Source organism: Trichomonas vaginalis, chromosome IV, assembly GCF_026262505.1.
Source record: "Trichomonas vaginalis G3 chromosome IV, whole genome shotgun sequence".
NCBI lineage: Eukaryota > Parabasalia > Trichomonadida > Trichomonadidae > Trichomonas > Trichomonas vaginalis.
The window spans coordinates 12,450,529-12,474,849 of record NC_067206.1 but is presented as its reverse complement, the minus strand read 5'-3'; the positions used below and the strand labels follow the sequence as shown (position 1 = coordinate 12,474,849).

The 24,321-nt window shown below is 31.2% G+C and overlaps 11 protein-coding genes and 2 pseudogenes across 13 annotated transcripts, besides 5 other annotated features; 5 read left to right on the top strand and 8 right to left on the bottom strand.

Annotated features, from left to right (window-relative positions):
* Positions 1 to 213: 213 nt before the first annotated feature.
* Positions 214 to 1,509: a mobile genetic element.
* Positions 1,510 to 2,406: 897 nt separating this feature from the next.
* Positions 2,407 to 23,007: a mobile genetic element.
* On the top strand, positions 4,075 to 5,518 carry TVAGG3_0078120 (annotated as a pseudogene). The gene has a single exon. A coding segment is annotated over exon 1 (1,444 nt).
* TVAGG3_0078110 (organellar and viral DNA polymerase type B) lies at positions 6,318 to 6,878 on the bottom strand (the record flags this gene model as incomplete). Its single annotated transcript, XM_001289010.1, has 1 exon — positions 6,318 to 6,878. The coding sequence occupies one exon, from the start codon at positions 6,876 to 6,878 to the stop codon at positions 6,318 to 6,320; it is 561 nt and encodes a 186-aa protein (XP_001289011.1).
* Positions 7,988 to 9,364, bottom strand: TVAGG3_0078100 (organellar and viral DNA polymerase type B; the record flags this gene model as incomplete). The annotated part of the gene is made up of 1 exon (XM_051221948.1): positions 7,988 to 9,364. A coding segment is annotated over one exon (1,377 nt), but the record flags the coding sequence as incomplete, so codon positions are not given.
* Positions 10,252 to 10,755, top strand: TVAGG3_0078090 (uncharacterized protein; the record flags this gene model as incomplete). Its single annotated transcript, XM_001320236.1, has 1 exon — positions 10,252 to 10,755. The coding sequence occupies one exon, from the start codon at positions 10,252 to 10,254 to the stop codon at positions 10,753 to 10,755; it is 504 nt and encodes a 167-aa protein (XP_001320271.1).
* On the bottom strand, positions 11,206 to 13,117 carry TVAGG3_0078080 (uncharacterized protein; the record flags this gene model as incomplete). Its single annotated transcript, XM_051221947.1, has 1 exon — positions 11,206 to 13,117. A coding segment is annotated over one exon (1,912 nt), but the record flags the coding sequence as incomplete, so codon positions are not given.
* Positions 13,752 to 14,228, bottom strand: TVAGG3_0078070 (integrase core domain containing protein family; the record flags this gene model as incomplete). Its single annotated transcript, XM_001283901.1, has 1 exon — positions 13,752 to 14,228. One exon carries the CDS (start codon positions 14,226 to 14,228, stop codon positions 13,752 to 13,754), a length of 477 nt encoding a protein of 158 aa, XP_001283902.1.
* On the bottom strand, positions 15,103 to 15,654 carry TVAGG3_0078060 (phage tail repeat-like family; the record flags this gene model as incomplete). Its single annotated transcript, XM_001281293.2, has 1 exon — positions 15,103 to 15,654. A coding segment is annotated over one exon (552 nt), but the record flags the coding sequence as incomplete, so codon positions are not given.
* Positions 15,677 to 17,028, bottom strand: TVAGG3_0078050 (keratin-associated protein family; the record flags this gene model as incomplete). The annotated part of the gene is made up of 1 exon (XM_051221946.1): positions 15,677 to 17,028. A coding segment is annotated over one exon (1,352 nt), but the record flags the coding sequence as incomplete, so codon positions are not given.
* On the top strand, positions 17,861 to 18,587 carry TVAGG3_0078040 (uncharacterized protein; the record flags this gene model as incomplete). Its single annotated transcript, XM_051221945.1, has 1 exon — positions 17,861 to 18,587. A coding segment is annotated over one exon (727 nt), but the record flags the coding sequence as incomplete, so codon positions are not given.
* Positions 18,869 to 19,486, bottom strand: TVAGG3_0078030 (uncharacterized protein; the record flags this gene model as incomplete). The annotated part of the gene is made up of 1 exon (XM_051221944.1): positions 18,869 to 19,486. One exon carries the CDS (start codon positions 19,484 to 19,486, stop codon positions 18,869 to 18,871), a length of 618 nt encoding a protein of 205 aa, XP_051106930.1.
* Positions 20,598 to 20,625: a terminal%2Cinverted (terminal inverted repeat of Mariner transposon ID:TVAGG3_0078010).
* Positions 20,598 to 21,900: a mobile genetic element.
* Positions 20,678 to 21,804, bottom strand: TVAGG3_0078020 (annotated as a pseudogene). The gene has a single exon. A coding segment is annotated over exon 1 (1,127 nt).
* Positions 21,873 to 21,900: a terminal%2Cinverted (terminal inverted repeat of Mariner transposon ID:TVAGG3_0078010).
* TVAGG3_0078000 (uncharacterized protein) lies at positions 22,120 to 22,950 on the top strand (the record flags this gene model as incomplete). Its single annotated transcript, XM_051221943.1, has 1 exon — positions 22,120 to 22,950. A coding segment is annotated over one exon (831 nt), but the record flags the coding sequence as incomplete, so codon positions are not given.
* Positions 23,008 to 23,534: 527 nt separating the features above from the next.
* On the top strand, positions 23,535 to 24,044 carry TVAGG3_0077980 (protein of unknown function, DUF4107 family; the record flags this gene model as incomplete). The annotated part of the gene is made up of 1 exon (XM_001320240.2): positions 23,535 to 24,044. One exon carries the CDS (start codon positions 23,535 to 23,537, stop codon positions 24,042 to 24,044), a length of 510 nt encoding a protein of 169 aa, XP_001320275.2.
* Between the last annotated feature and the right edge of the window lie 277 nt (positions 24,045 to 24,321).

Sequence of the window (24,321 nt, the reverse complement as noted above, 5' to 3'; positions counted from 1 at the left end):
AAGGTTATTCAATTCATGCTTTATCTAAAGTGAGGAAATGTGATAAAAAATTAATAGGTGGCAGATAAAAATCGTTTTATATAAGAAAAAGGAAAAAAAATAGGATCTAAAGTAGGAACATTATTTTTTCACACCATGCGAAATAAGAAGCTCAATCATTCCTTTATTTTTAATCAATTTGACATAATCAAGAGCTGTTTTTCCATTATTATCGGTAAAAAAGGGGGTTGGCGTCCTAGTGTAAATTTCTCAAAATTGTGATATTTACATCACATTTTTGAGAGGTTTATGGGCGTCCTAAGGGAAAATTGAATAGCTAGGGCGTCCCGAATTTTCATTCTAAGATTTAAATATATTATATACTTAAGTATAATACAAGCAATATAAAAATTAAATTTTTATTATGTTAACTTATAAGAATTTTTTTTGAATTATCGTTGATTTATTGTAATCTTTCCAGGCTATACTTTTGAAATCAACTTTACCTGTCATACGCATTAATGTAGTAGATGTCCAGGTGTAGCTATTATATCCCAGCAACATTGGTATTTTATCATTGTAAGATATCAAAATGAAGCGTTTTTTCAGATATAATTTTTCGTAAATTTTTCAAAAATAAGATGGTAAAAAAGCCTCGACTTGCTCGAAAAATAACAATTTTTTTACTTGTAAAAATAACCCTTTTACAGCATGGGCAGCTATTCAATTACTATTTCTTTTTCTAAAAGTATATTTTTCAAAAAAAAATTAAGATCAAATTCGACAATTTCTTGATGAAAGCAAAAATATTACACATACTTCTAGATGCATGGGATAAAATATGCAATTATTCAATCAATTCGCATGATTTGAAAAAAAATCTAAATTTGATAAAAATGTAGAAATTTTTTATTTTTAACTTGAGATTCGATTTTTTTGATCCAATTTGTGAATTTTTTTTTGATCGGAATTTCAATTAATTTGTTGATCAAAAATGACCTCACAATGTTTGATCATAAGTGAAGTCATCTTCATGGGTATTTAGAAATTCCAAGAGAAATTGCTTATTTCTCGCAGATGTAATATCTGAGAAAATCGAATTTAAATATTCATAGAAACCCAAATCATTCTCCGGTTCGAATAATTCATCTGTTGCTTTTTCTGTTTTTTCTATGAATTTTAATAATTTGATTAATAAATCTTCATCAGGAAGAATTATTGCTGCATTTGTGATAAAATTCCATATTGAGGTAATATGGCAATAATTACATTTATAAAATGTAATTTTATCCAAATTTTTTTGGCAAATTCGCATAATAGCATTAATATTTGAAGCTGAGATTAAACCTGTGATTACTTCTGTAACTTTTGGAAAATCATCGCAATTTAATATCTCTTTATATTGAATTGAGAAATAAAAAAAATCAAATGGATTCATTTCTTCAATTTCAAGGAGATTGTAAAAATTGATAGAAGTGTTATTGCAACAAATTGTATTTGCAGCAAAAAATATCATTTGCTCGATTCCATCTGTCAGAATCCCACGCAACAGCATGGAAAGCACGAGAAGCTGGCTTATAAGCATCCATGCAGTATTTCTCGATGTTATCTTTGCATAGTTTCTCGTTAAATTTGTAATTAATTAAATATTTTCCGTAATATCCGGTATTTTCTGCATACTGAAAAGAATCTTGAGATGAATTCTGTGAAAAATCTTCACAGAAGCCACTAAATAAGACTCCTGTTTCGAATTCTGGTATGTATGCGCATGAAGATCCGATAAATCTAATTGATGGAACTGTATCAACTTCAATTTTAGGCTTATCTTCGAAAATTTCGAAACTTATGTAGCATCCTTCTAATTGTTCTAATTTTTTTCTGTCATGAATTTGATTTATATAGCCAAAATAATCATGACCACCAAAAATATGCAATTTTCCTCGATTAGGAATGCAGGATCCTGCAATTTGAAAGAATTCAGTTGATGGACTGATGTCATACTGTTTAACAAATTCAGAAGGGATAGTTAGTATCTAGTAATTCGGTACCAAGGGTCTACGCCCCTCGGACCCCAAATTACTAGAATTTACAAAAACCGTTTGACATGTAAATTTTTTGACATTTACAAAATAAAAAAATAATTTTTTTAAAATAAACTTAAAAATAAACGTTAAAATTTTTGACATTTACAAAATAAAAAAAAATAATTTTTTAAAAATAAACTTAAAAATAAACGTTAAAATTTTTTTATTTATTTTTTTTATCATAGATTTTTACACCCAGAGTAAAAAAATAAACTTAAAAATAAATTAACCCAAAAATTTTTTAATTTCTGTATATACTAAATTTTTCATAAATGATAAAATTAATTTTAGGGTAGATCTAACCCGATATCTAACCTCATTTCTAACCTTGTGAATTTTCTTATAAAGTTGCGATAGTTGAATTCAGTAACTGAGCCTCAAGGAAGAAAACATCCTTTCCGTCTTCGGGTAACACAACGGGGCATTTATGATCGTGTGTAGAATACATATCAATCCAAAACTCTCTATTATTTCCTGATAACTTATAATATTTAATATTTGTTAATGGTGATGCTCTAGTATGACCGATAAATTCATTTTCAACCCCTTTAGCGATATTTGAATATATGACTTGTTTTCTGTCCCATACATTATATGTTATTATTGGTGATAACACTATTCGTTCTTCTCCGGGTTTATAATTAAATACATTCATGAAGTCTTCATTATACTGAGAAATTTTAAAACCTATCCTAAAATCACTTTGTCTCTTTTCTGCTACTTCATTAAACGGCGAGTATATAACAAATGTGCATGTATGTGAATCATCTATTTGTTCAATAAATTCATAATGAAAGTCTATAATCTGCGGATGAATTCCTTCTTCACCTAATTTATCAAGATACACATTTAATCCTAAAGCGTTTTTGTTAAATTTCTTTTCGAAAATTTCATTAAAATCATTCATGCATTCATATAATGTTGTATCATCTTTGAAATATTTATATATGTGAATAGTTTGCTTAAATTCTTGTGTATCGTTTATAACAACAACTTCAAGCTCAAATTCAACCTTTCTAAATCCTCGCGTTATATACATATTTGATAAACCAATATATTTTTCATTTATATTCACAGCCAGTCAATAGGTAATTTAAATGGAATTCTATTTCCATTTATTTTGGCATTTTCGTTTTCAGAACTGAAAGCAACTGTTAAAGGTACTTGTCTATACATTTATTACAAACAAAAATATATCATTTATTCTTTCTTCTCAATGGAAAAGGGTCTTCGACCCTCATGAGGCTCAATGAGCCTCTTCAGCCTTTTCCTTTTCAGCTTTTTAGCCTCACGTTCTCTTTTTGCTTTCATTCTCGGGTTCTTCTCTCTTCCTGCAGCTAATGCGGCTAACTGCTTTTCACTTAATTTCCTTTTTGGTTTTACTGGTTTTTCTTCGGCTTTAGGTGTCTTTAGTTCTGTTAATATCTGCTCACGAATTTCTTTTTTGATGGCTTCAATATCTAATCCCTGACTCATTTGATTACCGATAAAAAATTCAAAATTTAAAAATTTTATTTGAATTAAATATGAGCCTATCAAAATCTGAGAGACAATCGATTATATTAAATGATGCAAGAGGAATTCAGCATCCATTATATTATGTATCAACAAGTAAAGATGGAAAAATTTATGTAAGAAAAAGACGAGTTCCATTAACGAATTCGGAAACTGATAAAATAGATATAAAACCTAAACTTGAAACAAAAGCGGAAGACAGTGAGGCTGTCAGGACAAAGCCCACGATAAAGGAAACGGAATCTAAACCAGAACCTAAACCCGATGTACTTTCGATAACGAATCAAGAATTAATAGCTAAATTTGTAAATTTCATTGAAAAGCAAACGGAATCAAAAAATCCAGACCCACCAGTAAAAGAGCAGGAAACCAAAATTAATGAAGAGTTTGTGAAAAACGTAAAACATGAAATTATTGAACAAAAGAAACAAATTCCTCAACTAAGAAGAAGAGTTAGAATATTAAACTAAATAAATATTTTTATCTAACATAAAACATGCAAAACGAACAGCTTAACGAATTTACACCAGCTGAACATATCCATCAAATTCGTTCATATTTTGATGTAATCGATAATGCAATTAATATTGGTGATACTAATAGAAGATATATCGATGCAAAAATTCCATCACAACCAGGAAGCGCAAAGGATCATAACTGGGTCACATTCAATTTATCTCCGCCAGGTGAAAATATGCTAGACCTTTATAACACATTCCTTACAACTACCTATAAAAGTAAATATATCCTGGATAATGCTATTACTGGCTCATCAATTCCAAATACTAATTCTCCAGGTTTCTTTGGCGTTTTTGATGAATCAATTTACACCATTGAAGCATATCAGTTATTAGCAAATGGAAGAGTTATTTATAGTCAGGATAACGCAAGAGAAGAAGCATATATCATTTCTAATTCACAGACTACAGAACAAATAAAGAAAGTTGATGTTTTCTCAAAAACGAGACATAAAGATGTATGGAAACGTTCTGGAACAGTTCGAACAGGTCAAATTATCTCAGGACCTTTAGTGCAGGAGCTGAAATTAATTTTGACATTAAAATAAAGATTCCATGTCGTAAATTCCTTATTCTAGAAGTTATTAGATTTATTCCTGCTTTTGCAGGCAACATTCAGTTAAAGGTTAAATTTAGTAGCGATGCATTCCAGGTAACAGCACTGCCGGTAGAAGATATTTTAGCTCATAATCCTTCTTTAATCAGTCAGGTAAAAGATAATTATGACCCACCAACTAATAAATTTGTTCCATGGAATGAACCATTCAATATGATAACAGCAGTTTCAAATCAAATGGTGAAATTACTGTTTCAACAGTTGAACAAAGATTAACGAAGAAATCAGCTGAATTCATTGATTGCTTCATTCATCCTAAAGCATTTTCACTCGATCCAAATATTTACACTGAATTAGTCGATCATTATACATCACAAGCTTTATGTTTTCCAATTAAAGTAATGGACTGGATTCCTATGGACGGTTCGTTCAGTAAAGGTTCACCATCAGCAACTTTCACAGCAGCTTATACACCAATTAACGTTAAAAGCATTTGGGCTTTATTTAGGAAGAATGATAATTATATCGTGAATTTCGAAAATCCTCAATTTGAAACCCTTCAATTATCAATGGGCGCTTATGGAAGTATGCCAGCTGAACCAGAAGCTCTTATGGTCCTGTGTTCTATGAAATGGTTGCTAATGCATGCAATACAAATAACGATATGATAGGATTTAATGAAGATGTGATGAGGTCGTTAATTGATGATGGAAGCGTTAAACATTTATATGAATCATACGATAACACTCATTTCCTCTGTGGATTCCCTACGGAAACTGATTTCACATTTCAACAGGGTCAAACATCAACGGCACCAATTACATATAAATTAGGTGTTAAAGCTGATGATACAAATATAAGCGAAAAATACACTGTCAAACCTTTATTAGGATTTCTTAGAAATGCTTGTTTCGCTATTCAAGTCAGACCAGCTGGCATTCCTGCTGTTAGAATTGATGATTATAATTTAGCTGCTGATGGAGGTGAAGAGTAAAAAAATAAATGTAGTTAATTTTTAATTTTCTGATTTTTTTATTTTTATAAAACGATGGAAAATAATAACTGGGAAACATTAGTTGCTGATGAAGATTACGAAATTAACACAAAATATCCGTATCAAATAAGAAGAAAGAAAAACGGAAAGACTGTCAGTGAGTATGAAGAAAAGAATGGATATATAAGATTAACCCTTAACGGTAAAAAATATCTTAAGCATAGATTAATAGCTATTCAGTGGATTGATAATCCTGGTAGTTTTGGGGAAGTTGACCATTACGATAAAGTTAGAAATAATAATAAGATTGATAATCTACATTGGTGTTCAAGTTCTACAAATAATAGAAATAGAAGTAAAGCAAATGGAGTAGAATATAATTTCGTTGATGAAATCAGTGAAAATTCAATTACTGTTTCACATTATGGAAATCATGAATTTGAGGATTTATTTTACGACATCATGCAGATTTGTTTTATTATTATAACGGTCGTCAGTATAAAGAACTATACATTAATGAAAACATAAATGGTTCATTATATGTTAACGTTTATGATGTTAATGGAAAAAGAACATGCATTACGTATAGTAAATTCAAACGCTTACATAATTTAATATGAAAAGTTTATTTTTGTCTTGAACGATAAAAATATATTATATCATAAATGACTTCAGAACTTTAATTTCCTTATGAAAGTATTTTTAGTCGTTATTGAAAAGTTAAACTTCTCTTCAAAACAGGGTGCTGTTGATTTGCATAAATCAAATGCGATTTCCTGACCATCGTGAAGGGCTTCATATAATTTCATAACTGAAAACTCACTATCTTTATCATATTTTCCCTGAGGAATCATTAATCCTTTATCTTCATCATAAACGCATTTAACTGCTTCAGGAAACATTTCATTTGCTGTTAAAGCTATAACATCTTGTTTTACGCCTTTCATTCTGCAGTGAAATGCAACTTCATTTAAATCATTAGTGAGTAAGTCAATGTAAGTCTTCTTTCCACAAAATATCGACTTGTAAGCTAAACTTTGTTTATCTTTTGTGATTTCTGCAAAGTCGGAATGGAACTGACCTAAATTCTTTCCAATAAGTTCGCGACCATATCTCTTCTTAAACTCTGCAGCGAGTTTTGGTATGTCTTCATTGTAAATGTGCATCGAATCTGTATCCTGATAAAATGCTTTTAATCCTAAGTCTTCAATCGTGCAAAATACTTCATTCATGATACGTTTCGACATAGATAAGATATTAACACCTAAGGGCAAAAGTTAAAGTGTCTGCAAATGCTTTTAGTTAGTTTGAAAATAGTTTTATCCGAACCATCTAAACCTTCAAATTTAATGATATGGTTATAATTTCTGATGGCATACCTAACAGCATCTTTATCATCAATGATTTTAATTTTCGACTCTATCGGGGACAAAATAGTTTTTCCATAAATACTGTTCAAAATTAATTTAATATTTTCTTGTAGCGGATTTTCTTCCTTCTTATACTTTAATCTCAATTCAAATAATTTCTTAACTTCATCTCTTATTCTAAAATCTCTTTTTTCATCGTAGTAGTAACCCTGTAATACTTCGCAGCTGATGCCCTGATATTTTATTAAATCCTGCAAAGCTATGTGGTCCACATACATTAAACAGCATGTGTTAGAACTTCTTGGAACCTTTAGCTCCGGGTTTAATTCTGGATCTACTGTTATTAATGGAAAGTGCCTTTTAATCTTAATCTCGGTTATTTTTATTAAAACAAAGAATCCAGAAATGAATTTCTCACCTTCAGGCTCGCCCTGGTCATCATCGAATAAATGTTTTAACAAATATTCACTGTTTAACATTTCTTTCTTCATAACCTTTGGAATTCCTTCTAAAGTATAAAGTCTCGCGATAGCGGATGGATATAATGAAACAGCATCGAAGTCAGCAATGAGTTTCTTTTCGCTCTTTTGTTTCTTATTATCAGCTAACATACATCTTCCACCTTGAATACAGCGTGAAATAAATTCTCTTGGTTTATTTGAAAGGTCATATAAATTTCCATTCGGGAAATATACTCTGTTTTCGAAAAGTTTATTAGCAATTGAACAAATGCTAACGTAATCATAAACGTTTAAATCAAATTCTTTTAATATATCATTTCTGAACTTAACAAAACCTTCTCTTAAAATCCTTACGTCCTGTTTGCAATAAAATGAGCTATATTTTTCTAAATCGAAATGGTTTTCATCTATTCTGCAGTTTTCGATTAAATCTATGTTTTTCATGAACGTTTCAATATCTTTTACAAACTTACACGCTTCAGAAATTACGCCAGTTTTGTTATCATTAACTAATAAAGAGCTTGAATAATATTGATACGGAAATACTTCCTTTTCACCACACTGCAAATGAAACATTTCAGGAAATAGTTTAAGCTTCTTATTTATAACAGTGTATGAATCTTTAATAATGATTGCTTTACCTTTATATATTCCCGTTATCTGCATTGTTCTAGAACCCTTAATAATTGGTGTTCCGCTAATTTCTGTTAAATGTCTTAAAATGAAATTGATATCATAACTGAGGTTATGAAAATATATTAAACTTTTATCAGGAATTCTTTCTAAAAATTTTGTTGCACAATTTTGACCCCAAATGCTTTCGCTAATCTTTCCATCTTCACTATCATAACAAATGTTAAAGGCTTTATGAACTCCATCAGTGCTACATTCAAAGTCAGCGAAGAAAATGTGTTCAGGAATGAATTTTTGTTTTGATTTATCACTATCTTTACTTTCAGACTTTTTCTTTAACTGAACACAGTAGTTCGGGGTATAATTTAAATCTTTAAACGGTGCAAGTTTTTGTTTATATAAATCTGTTGTATAAGTGAAAAGTTCACCATAAGATAACGGTTCAAAGTAATTGCACTCTCTTAATGTTTTCAAAATATCCCATAAAGGAGTTGTTCGCGTAGAATCAATAACAAATCTATTTTCCCTTTTCTTATATATTTTCATTTGACGTTCTATATTCCAGCCGCCTAATGATTTGAGAATTTCGTTATAATTTATGATAAAATATGTTGTCATAGGTAATCTTTCATTTAACATGTAATGGTCTTCAACGAGTAATAAATCGATTGTTTTCTTTATTTCTGTGTGACCTTCGGTCTCGCCGCTTTGCGGCTTTGATGGTGTATAATGAACTGTCTTATTATCTTTTGAATTATCGAAATAACCAATGGTAACATTAAATGCTATGCCAGTTGCGTTAGAAATTTCCTGAATCTTACTTTGTGGAAAATCTCTAACTCTAATAACTTCACGCATGTGGTCTACCGTCTGCTCATCAACTCCAGCCTGAATGCAAGCATAAACGAAGCAGTTATCTTCTGTCATCAATTTTGCAGTTCTTTTGTTAAGTTCATTGAAAATTTGATAACGTTCAAGATTTATAGGTAATCTGCAAAGATATTTCCAAAACTCACCACTTCTCTTTTTATTTGTTCTCTTTTCACCATTATCCCTCCAGAAAGTATCAATTAGTTTTTGGTTTCCTGTTTGCTTTAACGCCTCTAAAATTTCTTTCTGGTCTTTTGATAATTTGCTTTCATCTCTTTTTTCTCTCTTCTGTGGCTTACCTTTCTTAATATCGCTCATCGTTAATCCTTCATATTCAGTTAAATCATACATTTTAATTTCTTCGAGGTTCTTAATATTTGTCATAAAGAAATCATAATGTTTTTCAATTATTCCAGCTGCGTTTGCTTCAATCTCTGTTATAAAGTTTTCTTGCTTTAACTGATGAAGTAAAGCTCCGATGTTCTCGATGTTCAATGTTGAATTAGTAAATTTACCATCAAGTTTATAACAAATCATCCATTTTTGCTGCAATTTACTTTTATCTTCTGCAGAAGCCTAATAAACATTTTACCGAAACGTTCATGTAGGTAATTTCTGTTTTCTTCATTGAGTTCTTTAATGTTAAAATCTATGATTCTATTTCCTGCTTTAACATTTTTGCGTTTATTATTTTCATCCTTCTTTAACCATTTCTCACCATCAAGAGCTTTATCATCTATAGATTTAATTACTTCGTTTGCTTTGCGTAATTGTGCAATTGCTTTTGCATACTTTACAGCTATATTTTTCTTTTCTTCTTTCTCGTTTCACCTACATCCACATTAGTTATATCGTGCATTTCCTGCCTAACTTCCTTCGGTACTGCTGTCCTTGTCCTTCCTACATCAACATTCATCATATCATACATTTCTTTTCTTACTTCCTTCGGTACTGATTGTTTATGATATAAATTAACCTGAACATCATTTAAAGGAAATGTTTTGTTATTAATGTAATCATTAATTTTCTCGTAAGTAACTGCACCTCTGTAATCATTGAGGTATTTAGCTAATGAAGATTTGTTAGTCGCATATCTTTTGCTAACTTCAATGTCAGCATTCTTCAATAACTTCTTAATTTCTTCATGGTCTAATCTAGATAGCTTTTTATACATCTTTTATGGAAAATAAAAAAAATTTTCCGTAAAAAATATAATTTAAAAATAAACTTAATTTTTTTAAATAATTTATATTTTTAATTTTAATAAAATAATGTCTGAGTACAAGTTCTATTCATACAATGCTCTCGCTACTGCTGTTAAGGGTGAATTCATAAATGGAAAAAACGTGAACGTTATATTCAATAAAAAGTCTGTGAAAGAATCTAAATACGGTCAGTTCGTTAAACCATACGCTATCATTATTGACAGAAAACGTTACACACCACATGAAATAGCAGTATTACTTAAACAGAAAGGAATATTTGTAAATATCAAAGATACACATTATACGATTATGAAGAACTCTAACGTTGAATTTTTCAGCATTGTTTTAGATTTATCGCAGCAGAAAGAATTCAAGAAGGCGCAAGGCGCCGAGATGGACTCAAAGAGCCCTCCAGGTGAAGTAGTTGTGAAATATTATCCTTCATCTCTGAAGACAATAACGAATAAAGATATAATCAATAAGCTCCTACCAGTAATTGAGGAAGCAACGATTGAATATGATGAAGAAGGAAGTGAAGTAATTGAGGAAATAGACCCTGAAGCTTTATAAGAAAATTTATTTTTGAATAACTGAAGGTGTCACCACGTCACCATGTGTCACCTGGTTAATTAACTTCTCTTAAAAATGATGACAACATGACATTTAGACAACAGGTACGAAAGGAGGAAGGCATTTATGAATTATTTTTGAATAACTGAAGGTGTCACCACGTCACCATGTGTCACCTGGTTAATTAACTTCTCTTAAAAATGATGACAACATGACATTTAGACATCACAGCAGGATTAATGCAAAAATAAATTCAAATCATACTTTATAAAGCTTCATTTACAGGTATTTCATCATCAGTAAATGAATCCTCATTATCGTTTGGTTCAACCTGTTTATATAATCCTTTCATTTCTTCTTTCAAAACATAACACCATGTTTGTTTACCATCTATTCTTCTCTGTTTCCTATCACATTTATCCTTAATGCTCATTTGAAAGTTTTTGTCTTTCATGTCTGATGGTTTGCAGCATAGAGCATTTTTACACGTCATACCTGCACACAGTTCATCATAATGTGTATTTATCCATTCATCTAAAGGATTTGTTGATAATTCAATTAAATCTTGTTTGGCTTCAGTCATCGGTATGATTCGTACATTAAATGATGAAAGGTCATATTGCATAAAATACGTCAGTAAATTATCATAAAATTCCTTAGTGCATGAATCCATTAAATTCTTGAAGTAATCAAATTGACCCTTAAATTTACCATTAACTCTTAAAACTACGTATCTTCTGTCTCCAACTTCAATTTTGACAGGGTAGACGTTATTAGTTACCAAAATGAAGTTTGCAACGTTCTGGGCAGTTCTTCTGGGTTGATTCTTTTCATTAATTCTAATCTCATTATCCGTAATAATTGATTTCAAAGCGTTGAAGTTTGCGAGTCTATCTTCACCTACATTCTTGAGTTCATTAAGTACAAGAAACATTTTATTTTCAACTACTGAATTGAAATTACCCGTTAGCTCACTTATTTCAGTAATGTTTTTACATGAATAACCTGCGAGAAGTTCAGAAATAATGTCTGTAAATCTGTTTTTACCTGTTCCCTGAAGTCCTTTCAAAATAATTGCTGTTTCATTCTTGATTCCAGGATGTTGAATCATTGATGCAATCCAGCCGAGAAGGTATTTATACACTTCATCATTATTATCACAAATGGCTTCTTTAATGAAATTCATAAACATCTCAATTTTTGAGTAATCTGGTTTTTCGAGAACGTTGTATTTATAACCTTGAAACGTTGAGAAAATATCTGGAGAATCAGATTTAAAGCGAACACCCTTAACGGTTAATGAGGATAATTGATTTAATAGTACGTCCCATGCTGTTATGGTTTTACCTTCTTCTTTAAATAATTTAATCATTTTAAGTGACTCTTTCATGTTTGATTGAAGAACGAATGATATTTGATTCATTTTGTCGTGGATATTATAGTCCTTTTGAATGAAATATTTATTTCCACAATCTACAAAACGGATTACACGTGATAAATCCTCAATTACTTCAGAACTGTTTTTATACTGATGATTTTCAACCTTGCGTCTAATATCTGTTATCAAAAACGAGTCATCAAGTTTTATATCAAATGTTATTTTTGGCTTACGTAATAAAGGTAAAACGTATTCATCATAATATTCCTTTTGGTATAGTTTTAGAATCTGCACTAAAACAAATGGAGAAGTCATTAAATGTGCATATCTACTACGTGCTTTTTCAAAATTACTTTTTGCATTTTCAGTTAAATTGCAGAAGTTATAAACGTTATCGTATGCTTCATTAATTAAATGATTAGGTAACGAATTAATTGCTTGAAACAGTGTGAATAATGTAACTTCTTTTTCTAAATTCATGTTTCCACCGTCATTATGTACTTCAAAATCACTGATGCCATCAACTATGCTCTGGGCAAGTTTATCGTCAATGTTTACATCTTTGTTTTCATTCATGATAGTCTTTATTTCTTCGTTCTTCTGTTCAACTCTTACCTTAATATTCAAATCATTTAATATATCATTCACTGTTCTAGTTAATGTTGAATCGTAACTTCCACGAATGAATGAGTATGTATTGATTGGTTCTGTTGCATTCTTGCGAACTCTTGAATCAGCCATAACTACTAAAGAACGCTTTGAATCATCCATCGAAGTCATTATGTCAATATCATAATCATTGCTGGAATAGCATTTAATCATTCTGTTCGAAACTGAATAGAAGAAATTAGTGTTACAATAAATGTGAAGACCTCCTGAAGCGGTTTTAACGATAACATCTTTATCCGAAAGTTTTGATAAAATATCTTTTCTAACTGTTTCTTTAAGTTCATCATTGTATGATTTATTGATATCAACATCCATAATCGTTAAATTTGAAATTTTATTTACTAATAAAGCCATACCAGTTTTCCTTCCTCTTCCTCCATCGTGTTTGAGGTAGTTATGTAAATCAATCTTGTTTTCACCAATTCTTTCGTTGAGGGTTTTAGTTTCTGCCACAACTAATTCCTCAGCTAATGAATCAATAACTTTTTCATCAGAAACGATATAGTTGCTGTTGTTGTTTGTTGCTGTCATTTATATAGGAATAAAAAAATAAAAATAATTTTAAAACTAACTTTATTTTTGGACTGCATCAAATTTCCGGGCTAGTTGTCTAAAGGTCATGTTGTCATCATTTTTAAGAGAAGTTAATTAACCAGGTGACACATGGTGACGTGGTGACACCTTCAGTTATTCAAAAATAATTAATTATTGAATAACCTAAAAACCATTAACGATAAAATATATTTTTGGTGTAAATTTCATTAACTGACTGACTGCCGGCACAAAGTGGCTTAACGAAAACATTAATATATAAAATTCATGAAAATTCATGAGGGTAGAAATGAGGGTAGATATCGGGTTAGATCTAACCATTTACGATAAAATATATTTCTGCAGTTCATCCGCTACTTTATTAACTAATTAACTTCAGACATAAAATATATTTAGTTCATAAAATTTTTTTGATTAATTTTGGCTTATTTTTATCCTTCCAGTAATCCTTTTCGAGTTCCGATAAATGTGTGGGGTTCGATTCTCTCAAATTTCTAGAAGGAATTTTAGCATCCACACCTCCTTCATAAATGACAGTGTATTTATCTTTGTCTTCATCATAACTCACAATTTTATTAACTATACCTCTTTTCGCTTCATCAACCGTTTTAGCTAATCTTCCATTTTCGCTTTCAACTAATCGAAATCGTGGATAAAATGCGACCGAATGGTCAGCTGCTTTAATTAAATAACCATTACCCTGTGAGGAATCAACGATATAATAATCATCACTTAACTGATTTCTTACCTTTTCATGTGGTTTATGTTCAAGAATGATTCTAACTTTAGTTCCTGGCAGTAATGATGAACTTCTTCTTTCCTCCGTTAACATTCTCTTTTGTTTTATGTATTCATCCTCCTCTTTTGAAGTCATTTCGTTTGGTTTAAATCCTGTGCTGTTATGGGTGGACTTATTATAAGCATTAATGACTTTATTCATTGATTCCTCCGTAAAATCTCTTTCTTTATTTAAATCTCTTAGCGTTCTAATGAAACGATTAATGATTCCTAAAATATTATGGTTATGGTCTTCAGTCGTATAATGAGTAACGTTATGTTTAATCAAAAATTCTGTAATTTCATTACTGAGGTATGCTGAATCCTGGTCTGAAGTTAATGAAGTGGGATGATGTTCTGCCACAAACGTCTGCAAAACTCTTAAAACTTCTTTTGTTCCTTTATTTTTCATTATATACACAAAAGCTTTACGTGTATTAACATGAATGAAAATCAAAAATGGTGGCTTTCTTCCTTTCTTACTCTGAACGAGTGTATCAAATTGATATGCATCATGGGTTTTCGAGTAAATGGGAAGGTAATAATCGTAAGGATTAACTTTAACCTGATGAACTATATTTTCATCATAAAATCTCTTAATTTCTGTTCTATCATTAAATCCCGCATTCTTTGCAGCTTCATAGAATTTTTTAAATGACATCCACGGTGATGATTCGAAAACTTCTTTTAAACTCATTTATGTAAAAATAAATTTAGTAATTTCATGCTGTTCGCTCTTTTGGAGCTCAGGACTTTCAGTCCGTTCTAACCCATACATAAACTGTCATATAAGGTGGCATATAATCTGCACCCGAACCTGTTGGATTTGTTGTAAATGTATGTGTATGATTACCTCCTGGTTCAGTTGGTCGAAAAGTCTTTTTTGCTGAATTGTTATAAGATGGAGATAAAACGTCATTGCCAGCTTCATAGTCTGAGTTGTATAATGGGTGGTCTCTTAATAAGTGGCTATGGTCGCCAGAAAAGTTTGTAGTTCCTGTATGAGTGTGCGCAGGTAAGTTTGCTTCTTTAATTTTCTTTGAGCCTCCTGTTTGCATTGAAGAGTTAGCACAGTATAAGAATTTGTCTACAATCTGCTGCCATGTACCAAAACCCAGAACTGTTGCGGGATTTGTTGAGTTCATTGACGTATAAATAGAGCCTATAGGATATAATGTTTGAAGTATTTCAGTCTTTAATGTTTGAAGCTCTGTTTTGTCTGCTTTCTTATCATATAAATCTTGAGCAGTGAATTTAACATTATTTTCATCATCCATGACATAAACATTTTTACAGCTAATGTCTTTCTTCGTTGTTATGTTTTCATTCGATGTTAAACCTTGTGGAAAGTTAGGAGGTTTATAATATAATGCATCCCCACCAGTTCCGCCAACCGTTCCTTCAATACTTTCTATAGCAACAGTTGAGAAGGAGTTATGTGTATGTTCTTTATCTGCTTTTTTATCTAACATTGCTGGTAGTTCATATGTTTCAAAGTTTCTGACATGACCTTCGATATTTATACATTTGTTATTTAAGGAGTTTAGTGTATTTTTTACGCTTGTACTTGGATTCTCTAAAGGTGCACTTGAACCAAGGGTATAGTTCAATATTATGTCGTCTGCTCTAACAGTAGTGAAGGATTCATGTGTATGGTTCTTGTCAGCTTTACTATTTAATGTAGCTTGAAGTTCATTTATATCGGAGATATTGTGTTTATGAGATTTCAAAACTTTGTTCGTTGCGTCAAGTTCATCTTTGTCAGCTTTACTTTTAATAGCATCTTCAACGGTTATTTTTCTACTTATTCTCAATGTAAATCTTGGTTCAACTAATACACCGTTAACAAAGAAGTATGAAGCATAAATTTCATTGTTATAACCAAATGCTTCTGGTGCTTTACCTGTGTCATACTGTACAGTACAGCGTATGTCATAACCTTTAGCACGAATGAATTTATATCTTCTTTCATTAACATCTTCCGTCTTCACTTCTTCATCCTGTGTTAAATATCCATGATAATCCGTTATAATCTGTTCATCTGAACTTATATAATGAACATGGTTTTTATCTGCTTTATTATCTAATTTCTCATTAACATCATTCACCTCTAATTCAACTCTTCCGCCAGAACTCTTATTATCATTAATCTTTTTCATTAATTCAGTAATTACGTCATAAAGACAATATTCTGTTTTCGGTTCTGTAAATAATGAGTCAAAATTTCTTTTCATCATTACATCACTTACATTAATGATATCAGCTATACCTTTTTCATTTATTCTCTTCATTAGTTCTGCAATAATGACGAATATATAATCTGTTAATTTATTCTCTTCATCAAGGGTTATAGAATGATTTGAAATCGAATCATTAACACCTCTAAATAAATCAATAACTTCAGGATACACGTTTTTAATGTCTCGAATAACCTGACCCGTATCCTCTGGTTTCTCCTCTTCTTCATGGGCTTCGCCCTCGCCGCTACGCGGCTTTATGTCTCTAACCATCATCAACGCAGCCATAACCGGAGGGTTTGTTGCTACCTGTTCGAAAATCTGGCCGTTATGTATGGTATATCTAAATAATTTCTTTGTGTTTGTTAAAACATTTGAAACAAGTCTTTTAAAACCATCTACAAAATTTCCCGTTTCACCTAATGTTCTTGCAGCATTTACAAGCTCACCCATTCCCGCTTTTGACCCCAAAAACGTCCATATTGCATTTATTTCACTCTGTATCGTTGTCCATTCAGCGAAACTAACACCCGCATTCTCTAAGTCGAAAATGAAACCCAGTGGATCGAACTTAATTCCGCCTTCTTTTTCAATTTCAACGAACTCACTAACATGAGATTTTAAATATTCTTTCGTTAAAATCGTTTTTCCTGATGTCATGCTGTCAACGGAACTATCACCATCAAAAGTTAACGAATTCAATTTCGTCATTGATGCTTTTATTTCATACACCGCTTTATCTATAGTTTTTGGCTCACCTTCTTTAGAAGTGTATGAAACATTAATGAATGAATTATATGTATTCATAAATGAGTTAAAATCAATGATTTTCATTAATGAAGCTTTTAATGATTCATTTACTGTTGAATCCCTTAATTCAATTAATGAACTGTCATTAATGAAAGGTACACTACAAACCGTCGAATTTGGATCAAATGCCGTAGTCGGAGAAGGAGTATTAATTATATAAGTCATTAAATCATTAAGTGACGTAAATAATGTTGTAATTCTTGATTTAATTTCTTTAGCATCTGTTATATACGGTAATTTTATTTCTGTAGTTTCTGAATTAAAGATATTCGCTAAAATGTTTTGTAAACTGTTTTGAACAGCTGTATAAACCGTTGAATTCGGAACTCTTACGATTTCACCGTCCTTAATAAAGGGCATTGCACATGGCGTAGTGCTTGGATCAAATCTTTCGGGATTATGATTCAACATATATTCTAATGCTTCATAAACAGATCTATATACTGTTGTGTTATCTTTTTCAATAATTTCACCGTCCTTTATGAAAGGCATTGTACATGGCTTTAATATTGGAATAAATTTTTCATATTCTTTCCATGAGATATAATGTTCAGTTTTTCCATCAGTGATTATTAAATGCTCATCATCAAATGAAAACGTGTATGAACCAAAAATTAATCTTTTCGCTCTATCAGCTTCATAAGAATATGCGGATATACTCATATTTTTAATTAGAATAAAAATGTTGTTCTATTTGCAAAGTACTGATCCTAATGATTACGGGACATTAAAATTACAAACTAACCTTGGTCTTCAGAATGAACCACTAGCTTTCAGAGTTCTTGATTTTAGCACTATCGCTTCATTTGTTATAACAGACACTAACGATTTCATTACTTTTGAAATCGATGGTATTAGTACTGAAATTCATTTTAAAGCAAGAAATAAATATGATATTGATACGTTAGAGAAAAAGATTCAGGATCTCATTGATGAAAAATTTAACGGAGCCCTTAACTGTGAATTAACTGATTCAGGAATAATAAAATTTAGTTCCGAAAAAGAATTTAAAATTACTGATATGACTCATCGAGCACGTTTATTACTAGGTGCTTATCATCAAGAATTACCGTTGAAATCTTCTATTGAAAATCAAAAATATATAATTGAAATGAAATCTGCACCCTACATATGTTATGGAAACTGTTTATATGTTGAATCAAAAATAAGTAATGTAACAGGAATTTCAGGAGTTAATAATAAAAATTCTGTTATAGAATATAAATCGTTCTGTTACGCCGTTAATTCTGTATTCATGCCTAATTTTCCGATTCTATTAAGGCACGAAGGAAAATGGGTTCGAATTCAACCACACCATTTAAAAGATATGACATTTAGATTAGTTGATTTTCAAGGCGAACCAATTGAAATTAAAGCTCCTGTGCAGATGACCATAGATGTTGATTTTTTAGAAAATATTAAATGCAACGACTTATCAGAGAACTCATTTCCAAAAATATAAAGTATGAAATTTATATACTGAATAATGAACAATGGTTGTTATTATTTGATGATACAAATGAATTGGTTATGTCGGTGAAGAAAACAAATGTTTATTGCGTTTCTGAAAACAGTACTAAATCAATTAAATTAGGCTTGCATTATGAAGATGAGTTCGAAAGTGTTGAAGAAGTTTTAGATAGATATTATAAACTTTTGACTTAAGCCGAATTTTTTTTCATCGACTGACCTAATTCGTTAAAACATATTTCAAGCAAAGTTTATATTCTGTTGAAAGTTTTGTATATTCATTCGAATATTTATACTTAAACTCAACTCCTGTAGTTCCTGGTGTTTCGATTATTCTAATACTACCGATTTTCATAAATACCGGCATCTGACCGCAACATTCGATTTCGGGGTCGAGATAATCAATAACGCACTGTTTCCCTGTTATTCTTGATATAACATTTTCTAAATCCTCCTTTGTTAAAATTATTTGATTCTTACTAATAAGATTTACCAAAAGCTTCTTATCGTCTTTGAGTAATATTGTTTGGTATAAATTAAGGAGGTAATGGTCTACGTTATCTGAAGGATTAGTTTGAATGTTTGAATATGGATTGTCGTTGGCATCACGCGATATGATTGGTTCTAATGGAGGTGGATATTCTAACTTAACTTCACTGTTAGCATTTGTGTTTGAAGCTGTGTTTAAATTAACGGATTTTAGCTCCGGCTCTTTATCTTTCAAGTTTTCGGAGCTGTAATTTTTGATTATAATATTATTTGTCGTTCTTGAATCAACATTAGATGTAGGTTCGATTGGAACATTCACCGCACCGGCTAAGATGGATTTACTTCTCATTTTCTAAAGAATAAAAACCTTTTATTACTATAAAAATGAATAATATCTTTGATAAAGGTTTAAATGTGAAACTTGAAAATGAAAATATAATTGAATTCACTGAAATGGGCGCAGTTTATAAAGATGTTGAGGTGTTAAATAAGAAATCAAAAGGCAGAAGTCGAAATATGAACATCGATTATAAACCATTTACTATTTACGTAAATGATGGTTCTGGTGGTTCAAACATTAAATATGCAGAAAGTAATAGAGTTTATGCGTTAAACGGTGAAGCACCATCAATTAAAAACAGTTATTCTAATCTTTATCCTCAAAAATTGACTGATCCAGAAAGTGTGGACATGAATGACACCAAAAATATAAACAGAAATAGTGATAGAGATGGATGGAATCTATTCACTACACCTCATCTAAAAATAAAGCTTTAAAATAATGTTGGTCTTTCGCAAGGTATATTTTTAACATTAATTGTATTAGTCATTATATGAATTTCTAAATATGAACGTGGTGAAATGAGTGATTTATAAGCATCCCAGATTTCATCAAAAGGTAATGTTATACCTGATTGCTTCCAAATTAATTCTATATCGTATTTTGAGAAACCTTGAAATATAACGAAATCAGTAATGAGACGTTTAATGTTTAAAGCTAAAAACCTCCACGTCTGCATTAGTATTGCTACAGTCATGTGATAATGTCTGACTTTAGTAATTAAATTAGCTAATGGCGAATCTGGTTTTGAAACTAAACCTTTACCAGCGAAATCATCACAAACTAATAAAGTGTTTGAAGGATATTTTTTAAAAGGATATTTTGAAAGTTTCGAGAGAATGTAGTTTGTCAATCGTTTCATATCATACGTACCATCCTGCTGTCTCAAATGATGTTTATCAATAATTCTTTCCATTTCTTCCGAGGTCTTTTGCATTCCTGATTGTATAAATTCAACTATTGCATAATATTTCTTCTTTCTTCTTATATATTGTTGAAGAAAAGAAATTAATTCGCTATCTGGAACTTTAATTACTGATGCCTGAACTTTACTCATAAATGTCTTCGCTGTTGAATCCATTGAATCTGAAGTTGCTGATATAATGATTTGGTCATAATATACGGTGTCCAAAGGTGTGTTTAGCACAAACCTGAATACTGCGAATAGAAATAAACAAGTTACATATATATAAAGTTTATTTAAATATAATCACCATTGGATTCAATCACGCGTTCGCAGCGATCGATCCAGGCTTGAAAGACACGCTTTAAATCATCATGAGAAAATTGCTCAAATTGCTCTCTTACAAAATTTTCAAGATCATCTGGACTCGCGAATTCGCGTCCTTCAGCTCTCTTTTTTAGCGTGCCGAATAAATAAAAGTCAGAGGGTGCAATATCAGGTGAATAAATTGGGTTTGGAACAACTTTGACATTGTTTTCCACCAAGTAATTCATTACCTTATGACTTTTGTGAACTCTTGAATTATCAAAATGAATTGCAAACTTTTGTTTTTGTTGTTTGGATTTCTCAAACTCATCAGAATTGATAATTTGAGTAAGAACATTGTCAATTAGATACTGAGCATTCATCGTATTAGGTTTTTGAAGAATATCAATTGCGATGATGCCATTCACGCCCCAAAAAACCGACAACATCATCATTGGTGTGTCAATTTTTTTCTTCGGGAATGTTTGCGGATTTTCATCCTTCGGGATCCACATGATTTTGGCTTCTGTTGCATATTGAAACCAAGACTCGTCCCCTGTTACTAAAAAGCGAAACTTCTTGGATTGATACGCACCCAATATAGAGAGGAGCTCTTTCGAAGATTGGACTCTAGATTTTTTTTGAACTGAATTAAGGTTGTGCGGAACCCAACGTGTATACGCTAGTTTGTAGTTCAAATAATTGTGCAGATAATAACTGACTGTTGTACGTGGTATCTTTGTCATCTCCTCTATCCTTCTGAGTGATGCTCTTGGGTCTTCATCTAGCGCTTGAAGAATTGCTTTGATTTTTCTTTGATCCGGCGATTTTTTGTCAATTTTTATGATGGGCGCCTTTTTGTTCATGAAGTGATACATCCTAACATGATACGTTACAGTGGAATAGCTAGGAGCATCCATACCGAAGCATTTTACCAATGTCTCGTAGATTTTTTACAGTCTTTGCATTTTTTTGCAAGAGCGCGGATGTTTTCTTTATGATTCATTAAAAAAATGAAAAAAATCCCGCCAAAATTTCCCGCGAAACCGCCTCTTGTCTCAAAATTCATTTTATATCCCGGCATGGCGCCAAAATACAACTTACTCATCATATACATATATTCATATTTTTTATTATATATTTATAATCAGCATATATCTCCTTTAATAGTCTCATATAGAGCGCTGTGCTAAACGCACCTTTGGACACCCTATATGAATCTTGACCTAATCGTTCAGTAATTAAAATATGACAAATTAAATTAAAAGTCTTTCCCGAACCCATTTTTCCGCAATAGAAATACACACCGTTTGAACAGAACTGATAATCCTTACTGAAGGGAAGAATTAATGAACTATTGAGTTTATCAGATTTTTCATTCATTTTTTCATCTACTTCTTCAAATAAATGTTTCATTTTATTATAATTAAAAATGCAAGTCAGAAATTTTGTTAATACCGTTCCCAGTCTTAATGATAAAAGTATTAAAATCTATTATGAGCACATATTTTCACAACCGTTTAAAATAATCAATGGTGAATACATTTATGAATACCCTAAACACTGGGTTGATTATAACACTGGTGAAAAAGCAATTGAAATAAGACAGATAAAAACCATTCCTGCAGGACGAACCATTGAATTATATAACTTTGGAATAATAAGAGATAATCATCAATATGATTTACAGATTTATATAGATTTAGACACAGGAGATGATATGACAGCATTTAATAAAAAGATTAAATCGGTTCTTATTGAACAGTTAAAAGGTGCCGGATATCCTCAACCTAATGAAGTTGATATGTTTTATAGTTTTGAAACTAATTCAATAGAATTTCGTGTTAATTCAAATTCAAAAGCTGGTTTCATATTTGATTTAAAAGATGGTGCTGTCGGTGATGAGATTGAAAATATATACACGAATAATAATTTTAGAGCTATTACAGGAATCAATGATGAAGAATGTTTTAAGAAAATGGCTCTTTTTGGAGCAAAAGAAATAGCATTAATCGACCTTTTAGAATATTTACCAAAATCAATAGCCGTGAGGGCAGAAGGTAATTTATTAACTTCAATTTCTTTTCACAGCGTTTGGTCAAGAGAACCAGTAATAATTAAATCGAGTATAAGTGAGTTCGCAGAAGATTCAATTTTATGTTTAACGAACTGCTTATATTCTCCGCCGAAGCATTATTCAATAACTAATTATGTTAATAAATTTAATATAAAATTAGTTGAACCATCGAGCCTAAAAGATATTGTCCTTCCTGGTGATAGAAAAGATAGCATTATTATCGAACTCATATTAATCGCTTATTAAAATTTAATTATATATAAATGAGTTCAACGACTGAAAGCGCATGGGCTAGTTTTGATGAAGACCCTAAACCGCGGAACTATAATAGAATTGTAATTCCTGTAGGTCTTTTATTAGCTGCAGGTGCGGTAGCTGGACCATATTTATACAGAAATTTATATAGAACACCGATTAATCAAACTGCCGTGGCTGATATTATTCCAACAGGTCTGAAAAATATACACTGTTTCAAGCAATTAGCCAGCACATAAGGCGCCACGACCCACTCCCACGTAGTACGCCTGCAGTTAATTATTTAAAGAATAGAAGAAATTAATTTGTAATAAATGACGTCGTTAAATGTAAAAATAATTTGTGATGATATTACTATCATTGATGATGTAAGTAAATGTGCTAATATAATTGATAGAATTAATGAACTAATAAAGAGGTTCAGTGGTGAAAAAGTCAGAGTTTCATTAACGTTTAGCTCCGATGAAAAATTTTATGAGTTAATCATTATGAGAAATGATTTTAATAAGCATTAAATGGTATTTTCAACACTATCAGCTTTGTATGGAGGTTATAAGGCTATTGACGGTTTAACTGGTGGAGCTGTATCAAAAGCTTTAAAAAATAATGCTGGAATGCTTGTGGGAGCTGCTGCCAGAAAATTAAAATCTGAAAAGTTAAAGAAATTAGGTAACTGGGTCGCTGACCAGTCGCAAAACCTTTTAGGTGAAGATAATGAAATATCTAAGCAGCTAAAAGATTTTAAAGGTCAGTTGAATGGTGAAGAGTTTAAATTAAATTCACTTAAAGAAAAGGAGAAACAGCCAGAATATCCACCAATTGAGGCACCGCCGATTAATTCAGCACCAGCGCCAGCGCCAGTAACTGCAGTCGCACCATATGACCCTGGCGGTTATGGAAGACCTTTTGACCCTAAAACAGGAGGTTCGAATTGGTTCCATTACGGTCGAAGATATATTTTAGCTAAAATCGCAAAAGCAAAGAAACCGTTAAAAACTAAAAAGAAACCAAGAGTTTTAAAGTAATTAAATGGTTAGAGATGTTCTCGAATACCCTGCACCACCTGAAACGCCTAACAATAATGATTTATATAATCGATTGAAACTTTAGGTAAAGCGTATTTATGGTTTAATTATCCTTATCATATGGCGGCTTATAAACTTTATAAACACTATAAAGAAAGTAATAGACCTTCAACCGACCTAGTTGATCCGCAGGAATTAAGGAAAAGACGACGAAGCCGCTAAGCGGCTCAGATGAACTCAGAGAGTCCTCATAAAAAATAAAGTTAATTTTAAAAAT